Genomic DNA, 16,089 nt, shown 5'->3' on the forward strand with positions numbered 1-16,089 from the left:
TTGCTCTAGGTTCTAGCTTGTCAGTCTTTGTATGTGCATATGCCACACATCCAAAAACTCTAAAGTGATAATACTTTGGAGGTTTTCCAGACCACATCTCTTATGGAGTTTTGAATCCTATGGCTGAGGAAGGGCTTTTGTTTATTAAATAAACAGCTGTAGCAACAGCCTCAGCCCAAAAGGATTTTGATAAGCCTGAGGATGACAATATGCACCTTACCCTTTCCAAAATGGTTCTGTTCATTCTCTCAACAAGACCATTTTGTTGAGGGGTCTCTCTTACAGTTTTGTGTCTTGCAATGCCTTCCCTTTTGCAGAAAATATTGAACTCATTTGATAGATATTCTAACCCATTGTCTGTTCTAAGTCTTTTCACCTTTTTGTCAACCTGGTTTTCTACCATTATTTTCCATTCCTTGAACTTAGCAAAGGTATCACTCTTGTTTTTCAAAATGTAGAGCCATACGTTCCTCTAGTAATCATCTATGATGGATAGAAAGTACCTTCCTCCCCCATGTGAGTTAACCCTTGCTGGCCCCCATAGGTCTGAGTGAATGTATTCCAATACTTGCTTAGTCTGGTGAGTTGTAGTTTTAAAACTAACTCTTGTTGACTTCCCAAGTATGCACTCTTCACATAATGGTAATTCTCCAAGCTTATGTTCACCCAGCAACCCTTGCTTATCAAGTTCTTGAAGGCCCCTTTGACTGACATGCCCCAGTCTTTTGTGCCATAACACAGCCCTATCTTCCACTCTGATTTGAACAGGTGATGCTTCACCAGTGACTGCTTTTCCCACCAGTGCATAGAGGCCATTTTTTTATAACTCCTTTCATTACAGTTCTTGAGCCCTTTGCAACTTTTAGTACCCCAGATTCTGACTTGAAAGTACAGCCAGATTTATCAAGCATTCCAAGAGAAATTAAGTTTCTCTTTAGTTCTGGTATGTACCTTACTTCTTTAAGCAGTCTTTCCATACCATCATGTAATTTTAATCTAACTGACCCAATTCCATGAATTCTGCAAGACTTATTATTTCCAAGGATTACATATCCTCCATCAACTTCTAAGAAGTTTTCAAACCAAGACTTAGTTGGACACATGTGAAATGAGCATCCTGAATCTAGGATCTACTCATTTCCAGAATCCATATCTGAGACATTTAACACTTCTACATTGTCATACCCATCCAAGACAACAGATGCCTTGCCTTCTTCCTTAGGTTTGTTTCCCCCATTTTGTTTTCTCTCTAGACAGTCCCTCTTGAAGCGTCATTCTTTATGGCATACAAAACACTTCAATTGTTTTCCTTTAGATCTAGATCTTACTTTATTCTTTCCCTTGTGGTTCTGTTTTTCTGCTCTATCCCTTACTGTCAGACCTTCACCAGTTTCTGTTTTTCCCTCTGCTTTGTTTTGCAGTTCTCTTGAATGCAAAACAGATTGTATTTCATCTAAGATTAGGCTTTCTCTACCATACATCATGGTTTCTTTAAGATTGTTGTATGAAGTATCTAAAGAACTTAGTAGCAGTATAACCTCGTCCTCATCTTCAATTTTTATGTCTATGTTTGCAAGATCTAAAATGATTTTATTGAATTCATCAAGATGCTCTTCCATAGACATACCTGGAGTCATTTTGAAGGTATAGAGCTTGGTCTTCTTGTGAAGTCGATTTGCCAAAGATTTGGTCATGTATAGACTTTCTAATTTTAGCCAAACACCTGCTGTTGTATCTTCTTTGGCAACTTCCCTCAAGACTTTGTCACCAAGGGACAAGATGATGGTGCTGTGAGCCTTCTGCAAGAGTTGTAATTTCTCTTTATCTGATAAAGAACTCAAGTTCTTTTCACCAAGAAGTGCATCTTGGAGGCCCTGTTGAACCAGCAGTGCTTTCATGTTTATTCTCCACAGACCAAAATCGTTCTTTCCATTAAACTTTTCTACATCAAACTTGGCAGTCCCCATTAGAACTTGGGCTCTTGATACCACTTGTAATTCTGATTTGCTTTTAGTTTCAAGATCAGAATCTTGATTGCCAAGATATGTCAAAGAATTGTTTAGTTTGTAAACAATTCTTTGACATATCTTGGCAATCAAGATTCTGATCTTGAAACTACAAGCAAATCAAAATTACAACAAGTAACACACAAGAATTACGTGGTTCGATCCTAGTGATCTACATCCACGGCAGCAACAGTCAAGAGACTTTTCTTTATTGATGATCAAAATACAATCTTGAGATTATAAAAACACTCTCTCATACACACCTCACAATTTCTTGGAGCCTTACACAGATTGTTTTCTCTTTTTCTCTCTTGTATTTTTTTTGTATCGAATCACCCCCTCAAGTACAAATGAAGGCCTCTATTTATAGCCTTAAGTTATAACAGAAAGAATAAGTTTCTGTTTCCTATAATCAGGCCAGTACTCGAGTCTTCCCACATGTGCACATGTGTGCAGCCATGTGCACATGTGCTTTCCTCTAAAATGATTGACACTTATCATAACAATACTGGACGGAGAAGCTTCATTGATCCATTACTTTGAGGGAATGAAAGATCAATGGTTGAGATAAGCACTAAGCACTATCAGGCTAAAGTTATTGAGCTGAAATAATTTTATGCAAATTGATCGTGCAATATTGGATCCTGTATTTGGTAATTAATGAAACATATGGTTTATGTAATAAATTGTTTTCTGCCTTGACTGTGAGAAAACTGCTATAGGCTATGGTTACTGACTTGGGCCTCTGGCCATCTTCCCCATGGCTCGACACGATCAGGCGTGACCCACCCCTCGATCTTTGAAAGCACTGGGAACACAGAGGGATGGAGGCAAGGTTTTTCAGGTTAATGTTCGGATTCTAATACTGTAACACTCGGGAAAGTTGAAAAGTGTAACACGTAAATGTATGTTTGATTTACTGAGAAATTTATGATGTGATTTACTGTTGTATATTAGTAGATTTAATGTAACGTATTTAATCACAACAATTTGTAAACTTTATTTTACAAGACTTATTTATAAATTTAACATTTCTCTTAAGTAAAATATAGCTCTGGTCAAACACCCACAAAAACTATGCATCTTCAATCTTATAGCTCTGGTCAGACACCCACAACATTTAATAAATACTGTAATTATCTCTCTTCAATTACACCATTTAATTTTAGTAGACAGATAGAGAAGGTATCATCAATCTCTAGCTCTGTAGGATGGTCGGCTCTGTAGGATGGTCGGCTCTGTAGGATCCTCACCACCTAATGCATTTTGTTGCTTTAAATAATTGTGTTGAGACTTTTTCAAAAGTGTTATCATTGAGGATAATATTATTGGTTGTTGCCTCTATTTCGGTTTGTAGTATGAGAGAAAGCCATGTAACTTATAATACTTTTCAATCACATGATTAGTAATTCCATAATATTTACAAATTGATTTATCATTATTAGAAAAAGATTTAACAAATTTGGTTTCATCATTTTGAGAAACAAAAATATATGAGTCAACAGGATAGAGAAACATAAGATATTTTTCATTGTTATTCCTTTTGTAAAATAAGAGAAAAAAACTTTATTAAGAGGAGACAGATACTCCATAAATAGAATTTGTGCACGAGCAGATATAAAAGATTCATTCAATTCCATAAAAAATTGTAAAATACATTCCTGTTGAACATAGTAGTTCAACGTTCATACAGTTCCATAAGAACAAGCATGAAAATGCTTGAAATTAGTAAGTTTATCTCAAAGTCCCTTAAAATGAGTAAAATAATTACTCACTGAAAGAGAATCTCAAGAGAGATAGGAAATCGATTTTTGTAACTGAAAAATGCAAGGTCTATTTTTCTGAGAAAATCGTTCCTTAAGATCTGACCAGATCTCACAAGCAATTGTAATATACAAGTTACTATAAGAAATTTCAGGATAAACAGGTTTAATATCCAAGATATCACCATATTGTTACATCGGAACCATGGAAAAAAAGAGAATCTGTTGGATTTGAAGGTTTAGGAATTGATCCATCAACGAATCTAAGCTTGTTCTTTGTCGAGAGAGTCATAAACATCGATCGAGACCAGGCATGGTAGTTCTCATCGAGAAGAGATTGCATAACCAAGATAAAACCAGGACTGTCACTAGGATGAAGAAAATAAAGAGAAGTAGTATTCTCGCAGACAGATTTATGAGTCGGCGCCATAGAAGCAATAAGAAAAGGCGTTTGATGCCATGTAAAATGTAAACTTAAGCAGAGTATGGGAAGGGTAAAACCCTAGCAGACCAAAGGTCGAGAGAGAGAGGGAGAGAATCTTCTAGAAGAAGGGAAAAATATTATTATGTAAAGTGTCTTTACATCTGTGTACAATGGTAGTATTTATAGTAATACATGAAAAAATAAAAGACATGCCAACTAAAAAAAGATGAATAAAATGAATAAAAGAATTAAAAAGAATAAATTTAATTCCTGATAGCGTCTGACATGCATGTTTTTTTGAAATTAAAGAAGTATTTTTTAATAAATTTTTTGTAATTCTTATTAAATAATTATCATGATAATTTTTATTAATAAATTATATGATTTTTGTAATTTTTTATTTAATAATTAAAGAAATATTTTTAAATATTTAAGAGATTTAAAAAAATATTTAAAAAAAAATTACACGGTAAATATTCTCAATGGAGTTTATCCGATCCGTGTAGCATTGTCCATTAGAAAAATGACAAACAGGAATTCAAGATGAACCATTTAGATCGAAGACAACCTCGAATACATCCCTGAATCGATAAATCCTGTTCCTTTAGACTGATCATAGCCCTTGAGAAAATACAAATAAAAATAAATAAAAGAAAATTTAACTTTTTAATATTTAATTAAAAAAAATTATTTAAAAGTGTAAAATATAAATTTATTTTATTGACACGATAACACTGTATTTATTTAAAAGATTTAAAATTAAAATCTATTAGGGTTGGTTTAGTTATACTAAATTAAATTATTTCATCTTATCTTATCTCATATAATTATTATAATTTTTTTAAATTTTTATATAAAATATAATAAATAATTTAATTTGTTTAAATTTTAAAATATAAATAATATTAAAAAATAATAATATTTTAATTAACTTCTAATAACATCTCATTTTATAAGTAGGATGAGTGCAAGCCGGCTACCAAGTGGTACAAGTACAACTGTACAGTACATGTACCTCCTTACTTAACTAACCTGGACGCTTTAACGGTTTAATTCAGATTGGAATAACGTTAAAAATAGAGATAGATAAATTGCTTGAGTGGTTTATACGAACGAGTTCCAAATTAACGGAGAGCAGCGAGCAGCCATTTTTAGTGGCCATTCAAATTAACGAAGACCTCAAAAATGGAGAGTCCAAAGCACAAGACCCTGATATTGCAATCGGCTTTGTTCTTCTCGCTCTTTATACTCTCTGTTCTCCATGCTCCTGCCCAGACCTTGCCACCTGCAAGGGTTGACGGCTTCGTCTACAAAAATACCACAGTTGACTCGGATACGATCATTATCGAAGCGTTCTACGACCCGGTCTGCCCCGATAGTAGGGACTCCTGGCCTCCTCTCAAACAAGCCCTTCGCTACTACGGCTCTCGCGCTTGGCTCGTCGTTCACCTCTTCCCCTTGCCGTCAGTAATTTTGTTTTCTTTTTTCTCATTATTCATTTAGATTCTCCGTTTGGTTGCCGTGAAATCCGGGGTTGAATCTTGAAATTTCCACAGCTATAGAGGATCAAGCAGTGTTGATCCTTTTTTAAAATTATTGTTACTCTATAATAGTTGTCAATTCGATATTCAATAGCTAAATTCAATTCCAACAATACGCCTAATTGTGGAAAAGTTTAATGTCCTGCAGTCATAATTTACTGTGCGTGGAGTTTATTCGTTCAGATTGTTTAGTACTCAGCCATGAATTTAGGTTCTTCTCGAGCATAATTAGGTTTACAGCTTATTTGCTTATGACCCAGAAACGAAACAACTTTTCTCATTTGTTAGTTTAAGAACTCATCCATGAATATCCATATCTTTTTTTGCCTTGGCTTAAAACTTTTTATTTTTATTTTTTATATTTTTAATTTTTTTGTCTTGAGCATCACCGTTGATGGACATAGAACTTAACTGTGGTACATGTAGCATTACCAAGACACGAAAATACTTTTTTCATGTTGCAATTGCATTTTTCAGCGTTCTTTTCTTTTGTACCGCTATGTACTGCCTCATAGTCATTCCAGTATGTATATCAATGCGCGTTGTGCTTGCTCATTTCCATATTGGGTTCAAAATGTCGGACATAACATCACAAAGCCAAGCCACTATCTATTGGCAATACTTGTAACTCGCGCAATAAAATGTCACTGTGTCGTGATTATATATGATCACGTTGAGATGTGTGAGCCCAATTCCTAAATATGATTGGGCTCCATGAGTATGCAGCCAACGAAAACGATGCTTGTGTAGAGATGTTAATAACGTCATTAACCTTGATGTTGATGATCTTAGATGTTGTCCTTCTAGAAATATGATTGATCTTTTTGCTTGTTGACGTGATCCTTGATCTTCTCTCTGAAAACTGCAGTTACCATGACAATGCTTTTGTTGCGTCTCGTGCTTTGCACATTGTAAATTCATTGAATGATTCTGCCACTTTCCCCTTGCTGGAGCACTTCTTCAAGTATCAGGTTAGGGTTTTCCAGTATCTATGGCATGGTCTTCTCTTGCCATGAAAATTCCTTTGAATTTAGTGTAATATGGTATAGCATATAGACATTGACCTGTACTCACACCATCCCTAGTTGCGTAATTTGTTTTTCAGTTTTGCATTGAAATGCCACTTTGAATTGATCCATATTGAGTGTTGAAATTATTTGGCTGCTAGTTTTAGCACAGACTTTCATGAATTAAATTCTAACAATTTTTGGGAAACTGCTGGTGTATGTGTTGTTATTGCTCTTTCTCATCACTCCATACCTTCTTGGTTAATGATGTGGTCTCTCTCTCCCTTTCTCTTTTTCCTTCCCTCTTCCGATGAATCTTTTATCTCTCCACCTTGTAACTCTGTCAGCAGTTAATTTTCTCTGAAGCTTCAGGGGCAATTAAGTTCTATGAATCCATGTTCCTTTTTGTTTCTTCAACTTTTCATTCTGTTGTGTAAGATCTTTGTGATGGCCCTGATTGTTTTATTGATGACGAGATACCTCTTGCATGGACTAACCCTGGAGATATTGCTGTTGTCACTCATCTAATTTGGAAATTGAGTTGCTGTTACACATTGGAGAAAAGTGTCAAAGTCATCCTTTTTCCTGGTCAATTTTCTTTTGAAACTCTGGATCCTACATACTGCGATTTGGTTGGTCTCATTCTATTTTTATGAACAACAATTTGTCTGCTGTAGATAAGTAGCCATATACTCTCTTTTTGGTTAGTCATTGAACTTTATGTGGACTAAACCTCTTGCCTATTATGAAGCAGGGGAAATTTTACAACGCCCAAACCCGGAACTTGTCCAGGGCTCATGTTGTTAGCGAAATTGTGAAGTTTACAACAGAAGTAGTTGGGAACTCCTATTATAGTGCTGTTAAATCCGGCTTTAATGACACAAAAACTGATCTGAAAACAAGGGTTTCCTTCAAGGTGAGACTATCGGTTTCATGTTTAAATATGTTTCGACATCTCATCTGACCGGAACATCACCTTTATTCTAAGCAACAAACACGCTGCCTATTCTTCTCCCTTCCATCCGTTTTGACTTTTTTTTTTTTTTTTTTTTTAATTTGATTTTTGTTATAACCATTCACGGGGCAATATCTTTTGTCACGCAGTATGGTGCTTCCAGAGGTGTATATGGGACACCTTTTTTCTACGTAAATGGATTTTTGTTGGCTGATGCTGGCTCCGCTATAGACTTCAGTGGATGGAAAAACATCATCGATCCATTAATTCGTGCACACGGCGTCAAGAGCGAGGACACCCTGCATTTCTTCCTATGAACTATTTGATTTCACCTTGCCAGTAGGCTGTAGTGCTGAATTCTGTAGCACTATCCCAGTAGCTGCCATGGGGTGTAATTTAATCTCGCTACAAAGGCTTTCCCATAAAATAAAGAATGTGAAATGCAGTTTGATTATGAAATTTGTGTATGGTATCCCCATCTTTGTGCTTGGGGCAACGACGCAGCTAGTGAGGTTCTAACCGCGGACTAGCGAAGGGTGACCGATTACAATAATTTGAAACCTTTTGATCCTCCAAATCATCTTTTTACATGCGAGGAAAAAAAAAAAAATCAATGATTTATATAAAAAATTAATTTTTTTAATGATACTTATTTTAGTCAAATAAAATACGTGTAATTTGCATATCTCATAATTATATCTAATATTATTTTTTTCTTACTCGTCAAACACTTGTCACCTTTGGTGTCCAAAATGCAATTAGGAGTGAGGTTAGTGACATGAAACTCATTGTTCCTGTCTAAATGTGCGGTCCTTTGAGCATTCACATTAGTTTGGCTAAATGAAAAATTTAGCTAAAATTTATATAATTGATGTCAATAACATTTCACATTGAATTGGCTAAATCTAAAATAAGATGAACTTCTACTACAGTAGTTAGTCAAAGATGAAAAATCACAATCGATTAATCAAATATTAAAATACTAATTTCTCACTCCAAACAAATATTAAAATATTAATTTCTCACTCCAAGCAAAAATACTATTTGATTTGTAATTAAAAAATTTAGATAGAATTTTAGATGAGTTTTATCAAATATTTTTTGTTATTAGTATTAAATGACTTTTGAAAATATGATTTTTTTAATATTAATTTAATTAGAATATAATTATTATTAATATTAAATCGGTAAAATTATAAAATGTGATACAAATAAATTAAATAAAAAATTATTAATTTAATAATATTTTATTATTATATAGAGAATGAATGACTAATCTAATGTGAGAATTGAATTTAAATAAAATAGATAAATAAATAAAAAGTGATATTAATTAAATATTAAAGATACATTGGCCAAGCTAAGCTAACGAAGATGCTCTAATCACGTACCCAACAGAAACTTTGTTTTTTGTTTTTTGTTTTCTAACAAAAATTACGATTTCATTTAATGGGATTTGTGCATTGACATAGTCAAATTGACAAGTGTTAATGTCCTGTCAACTGCTAACGGGTGTAAAACTCGGTGATCATATTTGTTGACACCTGGAAGGATCTTTTTTTTTTCTGTTTTTTAGCATCAAGTCAACTTTGCCAAGAGTAAATACCCTTAAACAGCCCTGCATCCTATTTTCCGCCTATTTTTCAAGAGAAATCGTCACAATTTTTATTATTTACTCATATGTGGTATTAAATTATTAAAAATTATTTATTAAATTTTATTTATAAACCTATAATCTAATGTCAGAGATGATGAGAAAATTATAAAAAAAAAAAATTATGACTAGATTTTTTCATTTCTCAATAGATTTTGAGACAGTGTCCTCCTTGCTTGTAGCGTATTTCTTTGCTTTCAGTTGAACTTGAACTTCGATATCGGCTCTAGTGTCCAAGCGCTACTTAGGCTCAGGCCCATTAGAAATTTAAGAGTTGAATGTTTGAATATTAAACTCAGTTTAAAATTAGACTGAGCTCAACTAAGCCTTACAACCAAACGCAGCCTCGCTTCGTTTGGATGCTGAAAGCATCTCAACTCAGTTCAAATTTAAACTGAGCTCTGCCCTCCAAACACACGTGAAGCCGAGTTTGAAATCACTTTAATCCGTAAACTCATTTTTACGTACAGATGCAGGACGCGACAGTGCAAATTTGTGAATAGTGCATACTATTATAAATAAATAAAAATAAATAAATAAATAAACACGATGGCATCCAAAAGTTATTTCCTGCTTGTTCTCTTGCCTTATAAGCTACAGTGCCCATTTATTTAATATTTTTCCTGAAGCATTTGGCGCCAGCTACGGAAAAGATTTCCGTTTTTACTGTGATATGAACAGTATAAAATAATGGTGGGATCTATTTTTTTTAATTTCTTATAAATATATCTAAACTTATCTTAACATTCAAACACATTTTAAACTCATTTTAAGTGGACCCCACCAAACTCATTCAACAATCTCAACTCACTACTATTCATAAAAAACTCAACTCACTTCAACTCATCTCAACATCCAAATGCAACCTAAAGGGAGGGAAAATAAAAACCTGAAGAAAGATTTGGTTAGGGCAATTTTGAGGTTGAGCGGTGCTACTCTGCCGCTTGAGTAGCACCGCTCGTTTCTACAGCCCATTACTTTTTAATTTTTTTTTTCTTTTTATGTTTTTTTATATATTTAAGTATTTTTAAAAAATAATAAAAATACATCAATATATTTAAAATCACTTTCTTAATCACTAAATAAAAATAAATAAAAAAAATTTTGCAGCGGTACATTAGAGCGGTACACTTTAGGCGGCATACAAGCTTTTCCCTCTGAGGTTACGGTATATATAGGGCGAATGTCCTATATGCGAATTAAGGCGTAAAAGAATAACGAAGCCGTAGAAGAGGGCTCTTTCTTGGTGGTGGAGCAAACTTATCCTAACGAACCACGGACAATGACCCTGTAGATCAAAGCCAAACCCTGGATGATTTTCTTTCTTTTCTCTGATATAACTTTTCTTTCCTTTCTGTGATAGTCATTCTTTAGCTTCGTTCCTTCATTTTTTTTTTCAATAATGGTAGTTCTCTTTGTTTTCGTGCTTGGTTCTGATGTGCTTTTGGGGTTTCTGTTTCTGGTTTCGTTTTTTGGATTTCAAAATCGTTTTTGCGGAGAAGATGGATCGATACTAGAGAATGGAGAAACCGAGAGCAGAGACGCCGATTGATGCGAATGAGATTCGTATTACAAGTCAGGGAAGGATGCGCAACTATATCACCTATGCCATGAGCCTGCTTCAAGTATCTTTCTCTCTCTCTCTCTCTCTCTCTCCAATTTCTCTTTGCATGTTTATATTGTGGGTTAATTTTATGAGAGTTGTATAGATTGTGATTTTTCCCGGGCCTTTATAGTTGTCAACTTTTTATTGTTTGAACTTGCTACTTATTTGACTTTGTGAAATTTGGGCAATACTTGATGTTAGGTTCAATGATTTTTCTGTGTTCATGGTAGGAAAAATTTGAGAAATGGGTTATGCATTTCTCTGACAGAGATGAAAACAATGTTTAGAGGCTTGGAGAAAGTGCACTAATGGCTGGAACATTGCCTAAAATCTTAGGCTCAAATCTTGTATGCTGGAAATGCAATGAATCATAAATCTGTTAATGCTATGACTGGTGGTCGATAGTCTGCAATGTTCTGATGGATTGGTTTTCAATTTTTGTGAGTTGTAGTGGTTCAGTTCGATTTATAGTGGTGTGAACACAATTGTTGTTGTCGAATGGTTGTGCTAGCATTTCAAGTATATGGTAGGTTTGCCTTTTTAGGGCTTGCTTTGTTATAGGTAATTGATACCTTATAACAAAGTAACGTTTCCCCTTCTTCCCTAAGTCTTGTGTATGTTTATACCTTATGAACCCTGCCCTGTCCATTTGTATATTCTGTAGGAGGAAAAGGGTCTGAGCAAAATTGTCTTCAAGGCAATGGGAAGAGCTATTAACAAGATCGTGACGATTGTGGAGTTAATAAAGGTTCTATTTACTATTTGCATACAGCAGACAATAATTTGGTTTTTCTTATTGAGTAGAAATATGCTTCAATTGGATCTTTTATTTTCACGCAGAGAAGAATTGTTGGTCTTCATCAGAATACTTCAATTGGATCCACCGACATAACTGATACATGGGAGCCCCTAGAGGAAGGCCTCCTTCCGTAAGAGCAGTTTGAGCTTTATCCCAAGAATTGTTGCAGTCACAAGTTTCATGATAATCAGTACATTCCTATTCATGGGTTATGTATGATTATAAATGTTACATGACTTATTCTCTAATTTCTTTCACAAATTGGAAACCACAATGCACGTGTCAATGATAACAATAACCCTTTCAAAGAAGGAACTGAATACATCCTCTGTTGGGTGAGTTTTTAATTTTATTGTTGAATGCAAATTGGCAGGTGTTGTTGCCTCCTTTTGCTGCTATATTGTTGGAATTTTGTGGATATGCTTGCAAGATAGAAACTGAAAGCATTCCAAAATTCTAATTGTTAAAGCTATTGTGGAGGTTTATTAAATGCTTGAAGCGTTTTGTGATATAAATTTGCAGTGTTGGTGATATGTCGTGATCGATTTCTGTCACCATTTTTTTCATGTTGCTTTTCATCTAGAAGATTCTGATATTTTCTCTTAGTACCTGGTTGCTGAAGTTTTCAGACTGTTGTGTGATGGTTACACATGGATTGCATTGGTAGGACTGGAAGCATTAGTTGCTTTGCAAGTTTTGTAATTTGTACGATAGTTTGGTTGGTGTAGCATTAGCATTTTCAACTCATGAGTCAGAGCGTGAGTAGGTACTAATTTTTTTTATAAGTAGTAGGTACTAAATTTTGAAGAGAAGTCAGACTTCTTTCACTTGCATTTTTGGGATTAATGGGCTTAAAGTGAAAGAAACTATGTTAAATGATGAGCTTTAACTGGAACAGTTTTTAGCAGGATTTTCTCTACTTTTTTTTTTTTTTTAAGTTCTAATTATGGTGTTCTCAGGTACCAGCCTCCTTTACCTGCAGAACAGGTGAAGGCATCCACAGAGTTTGATTATGAAGGAGGTAGTTCCACATCATGATTTTCCTCATCTGTCTAAAATTATTGTACACGAATTTGTTCAATTGTTTTGTATTTTCCAGAGGGCTCACCAAATGGTCGTGGTTGGGGCCGCGGTGGCAAAGGAAGGGGAAAGGCTAGAGATACATCTCATATGGGATCTATTTCCATGCTTCCACTTCTGTAATTGATTACTTTGTGGGTTTACTTGGAAATTTAGTTAGACTGATTTTGTGTGTGCCAGTTTCGAGATTATTGTTTCAAATGACTTATTAAATAAAACTGAAATAAAGAAAGAAAGAGAATTGTTGCAAATAGATAGCAGTGGACAGGAATAGAATAGTTTTTTTTCCCTTCCAAAAACTAATGGCTCTAGAATGTGTTATCGGCTGATTATGAGGACGGAGGAAGGGACAGGGGTCGGGGTAATGCTCGGGGTAGTGGTCGTGGAAGAGGGCGCAGTTTTCGTGGCCGTGGAAGGGGATGGTATTGTGGACCTCAGGTTAATACACAACAAGATGGAGGATACCATCGAGAAGCACCTGTTCAAGGCCGTGGTACTTTTTCTCTCTTTTTTGTTCAATGCTGTTGGTTTAAGTTGAATTTGTGCCTGTAGGTCGACCACTGGTGTTCTTGCATTTTCCTCAAAATGAGTGGGTTTGATCAATTTTCTTTTCTTGTTACAATGACGAGTTATTTGGACAACCTATCGATTACCTTCAATTATTCCCTTTGAAATATTTAGAACCCATAAGCATCTCAAAAATGTGTTTCGAATTGGCAAGGTGCTGCAACTTGATAAGTAATGGACGGTTTAAGAGGCAGATTTCTAGTGTGTAATGATGAAAACTTCATACTTTGAGGTTGTAACTGATACATAGAGTTTCTGAAGGCTAAGAGGATTAAAGAGACTATATTGTTAGTCAGCCACTCGTCTAAAAACTTCCCTTTCCTAGGCTATAATGAAAGCTTCTAAAAGTTTCCCCTCCCTTTTATTTTTTGTTTGTTAGCCACTAGTCAAAACTCGAGTACAACATCGTTTTCTATGCTTCCAATCTGTATAGATGGGGTGTTAAACCCATGATTGCATGAAGAACTATAGAATTTCCTTGTAACCCTTTGCTGAACATTAGAACTAACTCAATTTTGTTGCAATCATGATTTATCCAGCCAGAGGCTATTTGAGCGAAACTTTTATGAGAGTTAGTTGCGTCCGTTTTGACTTTGTATAATGGGATTATCATTGATAAATCACGAGAGTTTGGACTACTTTCAACAAATTTTGTTCTCAAGCAATTTGCCCTTCTTATTCCGTATATTCTTTTAACTTTGTTTAAATGTGATGGAATTGTTCTGTTGTAGGACGTGGCCGTGGGAGGGGATATCGTGGAAGGGGCCGTGGCTTTAGATCCAATGGGCCGATCCAGGCAGCTGCATGATACATTTGAGTGAGCTATCATGAGCACAATGCAAATGACTTCAGTGGTGGAGTTTTTTTTCCAATCTATGTTTTGTTATCTCTTGTTAGTTTCTTTTTTGGTTCGGTGCTAGTATTTATTGTAGGACGTATTCACATGTTGGTGTTGTATACTTCTAGTTTGGAATTGATGCCATATGAGTCTAACCCTTTTTGTCGTAGATTTATAGGTGAAATCTTGGACAGTTGTAATTTTCCATTTTGACCAAGCAGCGCATTCTTTTATTTCGTTTGGCGAGTTTTTGCTGTCAATGTAGTGCTTTCAATCTTTTTTCAGGACAAAATACTGAGTATTATGCATTTCGCACCTACTTATATATGTATGATACATATATATCTATCATGAATTTCACCCCTAAAGATTACATGTAATATGGATTCCCGGAAAAGGTATGCTTTTAGGACCAATTTACCGGTCTTAATCACACACAAAAGTCTTGATAATGGCTCTCTCTCTCTCTCTCTCTCTCTCTCTCTCTCTCTCTCATACACATGCTGTGTTTAATAAACGTGGAGGATTACGTGCCCAGCCAAGACATGTATTTTCCAGGCAGTTACCGGCGATGTTGGTGGTTGCATTTACTTGCCTAGTTTTAGTAGTTCGATATTCTAAGCTGACCATTTTATGGATGTTGTATGGATATGTTACCATTTAGCCCATGCTTCTAACCTTTAAACTTTGATGAGTCTATTTCTGTGTTTTGGTTGCCATTATAACCTGCAAGGTCAGAGTAAAGGAATTTGGAGAAATAGTGAACAATGTATTGAGGTATGGTTCTCTTGTTGGCTTATTTAAATCCCAAGGGTGAATACCCAATCATTTACTTGCGTTGATAACTTATGAAAATTAAAGGCACGAATGTCCTGATAAATTGGTTCTTTCAGCACACCAAACCCCCTATTAATCGTGTTATAGTTTCGTTTACCCCTCTTTGAATTGCAATGTTGCCTATTAGATTACTTTTCTCATTTTTGTAATTTTATTTTTTAATCATTTATTTATTGAGATACTTATATTAATTACCAAGTAAAATTGAAACCTGTCACGCAGGCAGTATATGTAAAAGAGAAGAAATTGAAAAGAGCGGTTTTTATTTTCTTCTATATCGATGTTTTATGCATGATTCAATGGGCGCCTTTTGTGAACTGCTTCCTTTATGTTTTTTTAACATAATGTTCTCTAATGAGTGCTAGTTCTGCTTTCAAAATTAAAGTAGGAAATAAAAGAATAAACTTTTTAGTTTAAATTTGACTGTTCCAGTGGTAATGCTATAGTAAAGAGCGAAGTTAAGAAACAAATTTATGGGATGTTTGGTACATAGCACCTTGCACAAGGGAAGGAGGAGGAAGGCAACGAAAAAGATGAAAAAGCATAAAATGCATGCGGTTGATCTGTAGTCTATACCTGGTGGCTAGTGCTCAGCATTATTTTAATTTCCTTAAATTTAATATAACAGGGCTTGGGGGGTTTTGCAAATCATCAATGGCTGATATCACTCATCTGAGCTCTGCAACGCCAGCGGTCTTCAATATTTCAGGTGAAAAAGAAAAGAAAAGTGCGTTCTTAAAATTCAAACATTCCCTTTCCATAAAAGTCTAAATCCACTTGTAATGGGAAATTCTCTCTCTCTCTCTCTCTAAATATTTTGCGGGAATAAACCAATGAATATGTCTCTACTTATCCCCATCCATTGTCAAAACGAGTCATATGATTGGCACGTGTACCATGTGATGAGGTTGGGTGCATGATATGATTGATCGAACCAAATATACCATCACACAATCATTAAACATTTCATCTTATCTTCGAGTAGCAACAACCAACACATTAAAAAAAAAAA

The 16,089-nt window shown here is 34.9% G+C and overlaps 1 protein-coding gene and 1 long non-coding RNA gene across 3 annotated transcripts; both read left to right on the top strand.

Moving 5' to 3' along the window:
* Window positions 1-5,273: 5,273 nt before the first annotated feature.
* Window positions 5,274-8,150, top strand: LOC121261388. Of its 2 annotated transcripts, none has more exons than XM_041163732.1 (4): window positions 5,274-5,656; window positions 6,603-6,705; window positions 7,493-7,657; window positions 7,846-8,150. In XM_041163732.1, exons 1-4 carry the CDS (start codon window positions 5,379-5,381, stop codon window positions 8,011-8,013), a joined length of 714 nt encoding a protein of 237 aa, XP_041019666.1. In that variant the 5' UTR covers window positions 5,274-5,378; the 3' UTR covers window positions 8,014-8,150. The 2 variants fall into 2 exon arrangements, with proteins under 2 accessions (XP_041019666.1, XP_041019667.1); XM_041163733.1 differs by having other exon boundaries at window positions 5,276-5,656; window positions 7,496-7,657.
* Window positions 8,151-12,015: 3,865 nt separating this feature from the next.
* Window positions 12,016-12,914, top strand: LOC121261389. Its single transcript, XR_005939882.1, has 3 exons — window positions 12,016-12,090; window positions 12,715-12,776; window positions 12,855-12,914. It is a non-coding gene; the product is annotated as an uncharacterized LOC121261389 (long non-coding RNA).
* The last annotated feature ends 3,175 nt before the right edge of the window (window positions 12,915-16,089 follow it).

This window comes from Juglans microcarpa x Juglans regia, chromosome 4D, assembly GCF_004785595.1.
Source record: "Juglans microcarpa x Juglans regia isolate MS1-56 chromosome 4D, Jm3101_v1.0, whole genome shotgun sequence".
Taxonomy (NCBI): Eukaryota; Viridiplantae; Streptophyta; class Magnoliopsida; order Fagales; family Juglandaceae; genus Juglans; species Juglans microcarpa x Juglans regia.

Coding starts and splice junctions, on each gene's coding strand:
- LOC121261388 (XM_041163732.1), top strand. CDS start 5,379: ATGGAGAGTCCAAAGCACAAGACCCTGATATTGCAATCGGCTTTGTTC. Junction 5,657..6,602: donor GTTCACCTCTTCCCCTTGCC/GTCAGTAATTTT, acceptor TGAAAACTGCAG/TTACCATGACAATGCTTTTG. Junction 6,706..7,492: donor AGCACTTCTTCAAGTATCAG/GTTAGGGTTTTC, acceptor CCTATTATGAAG/CAGGGGAAATTTTACAACGC.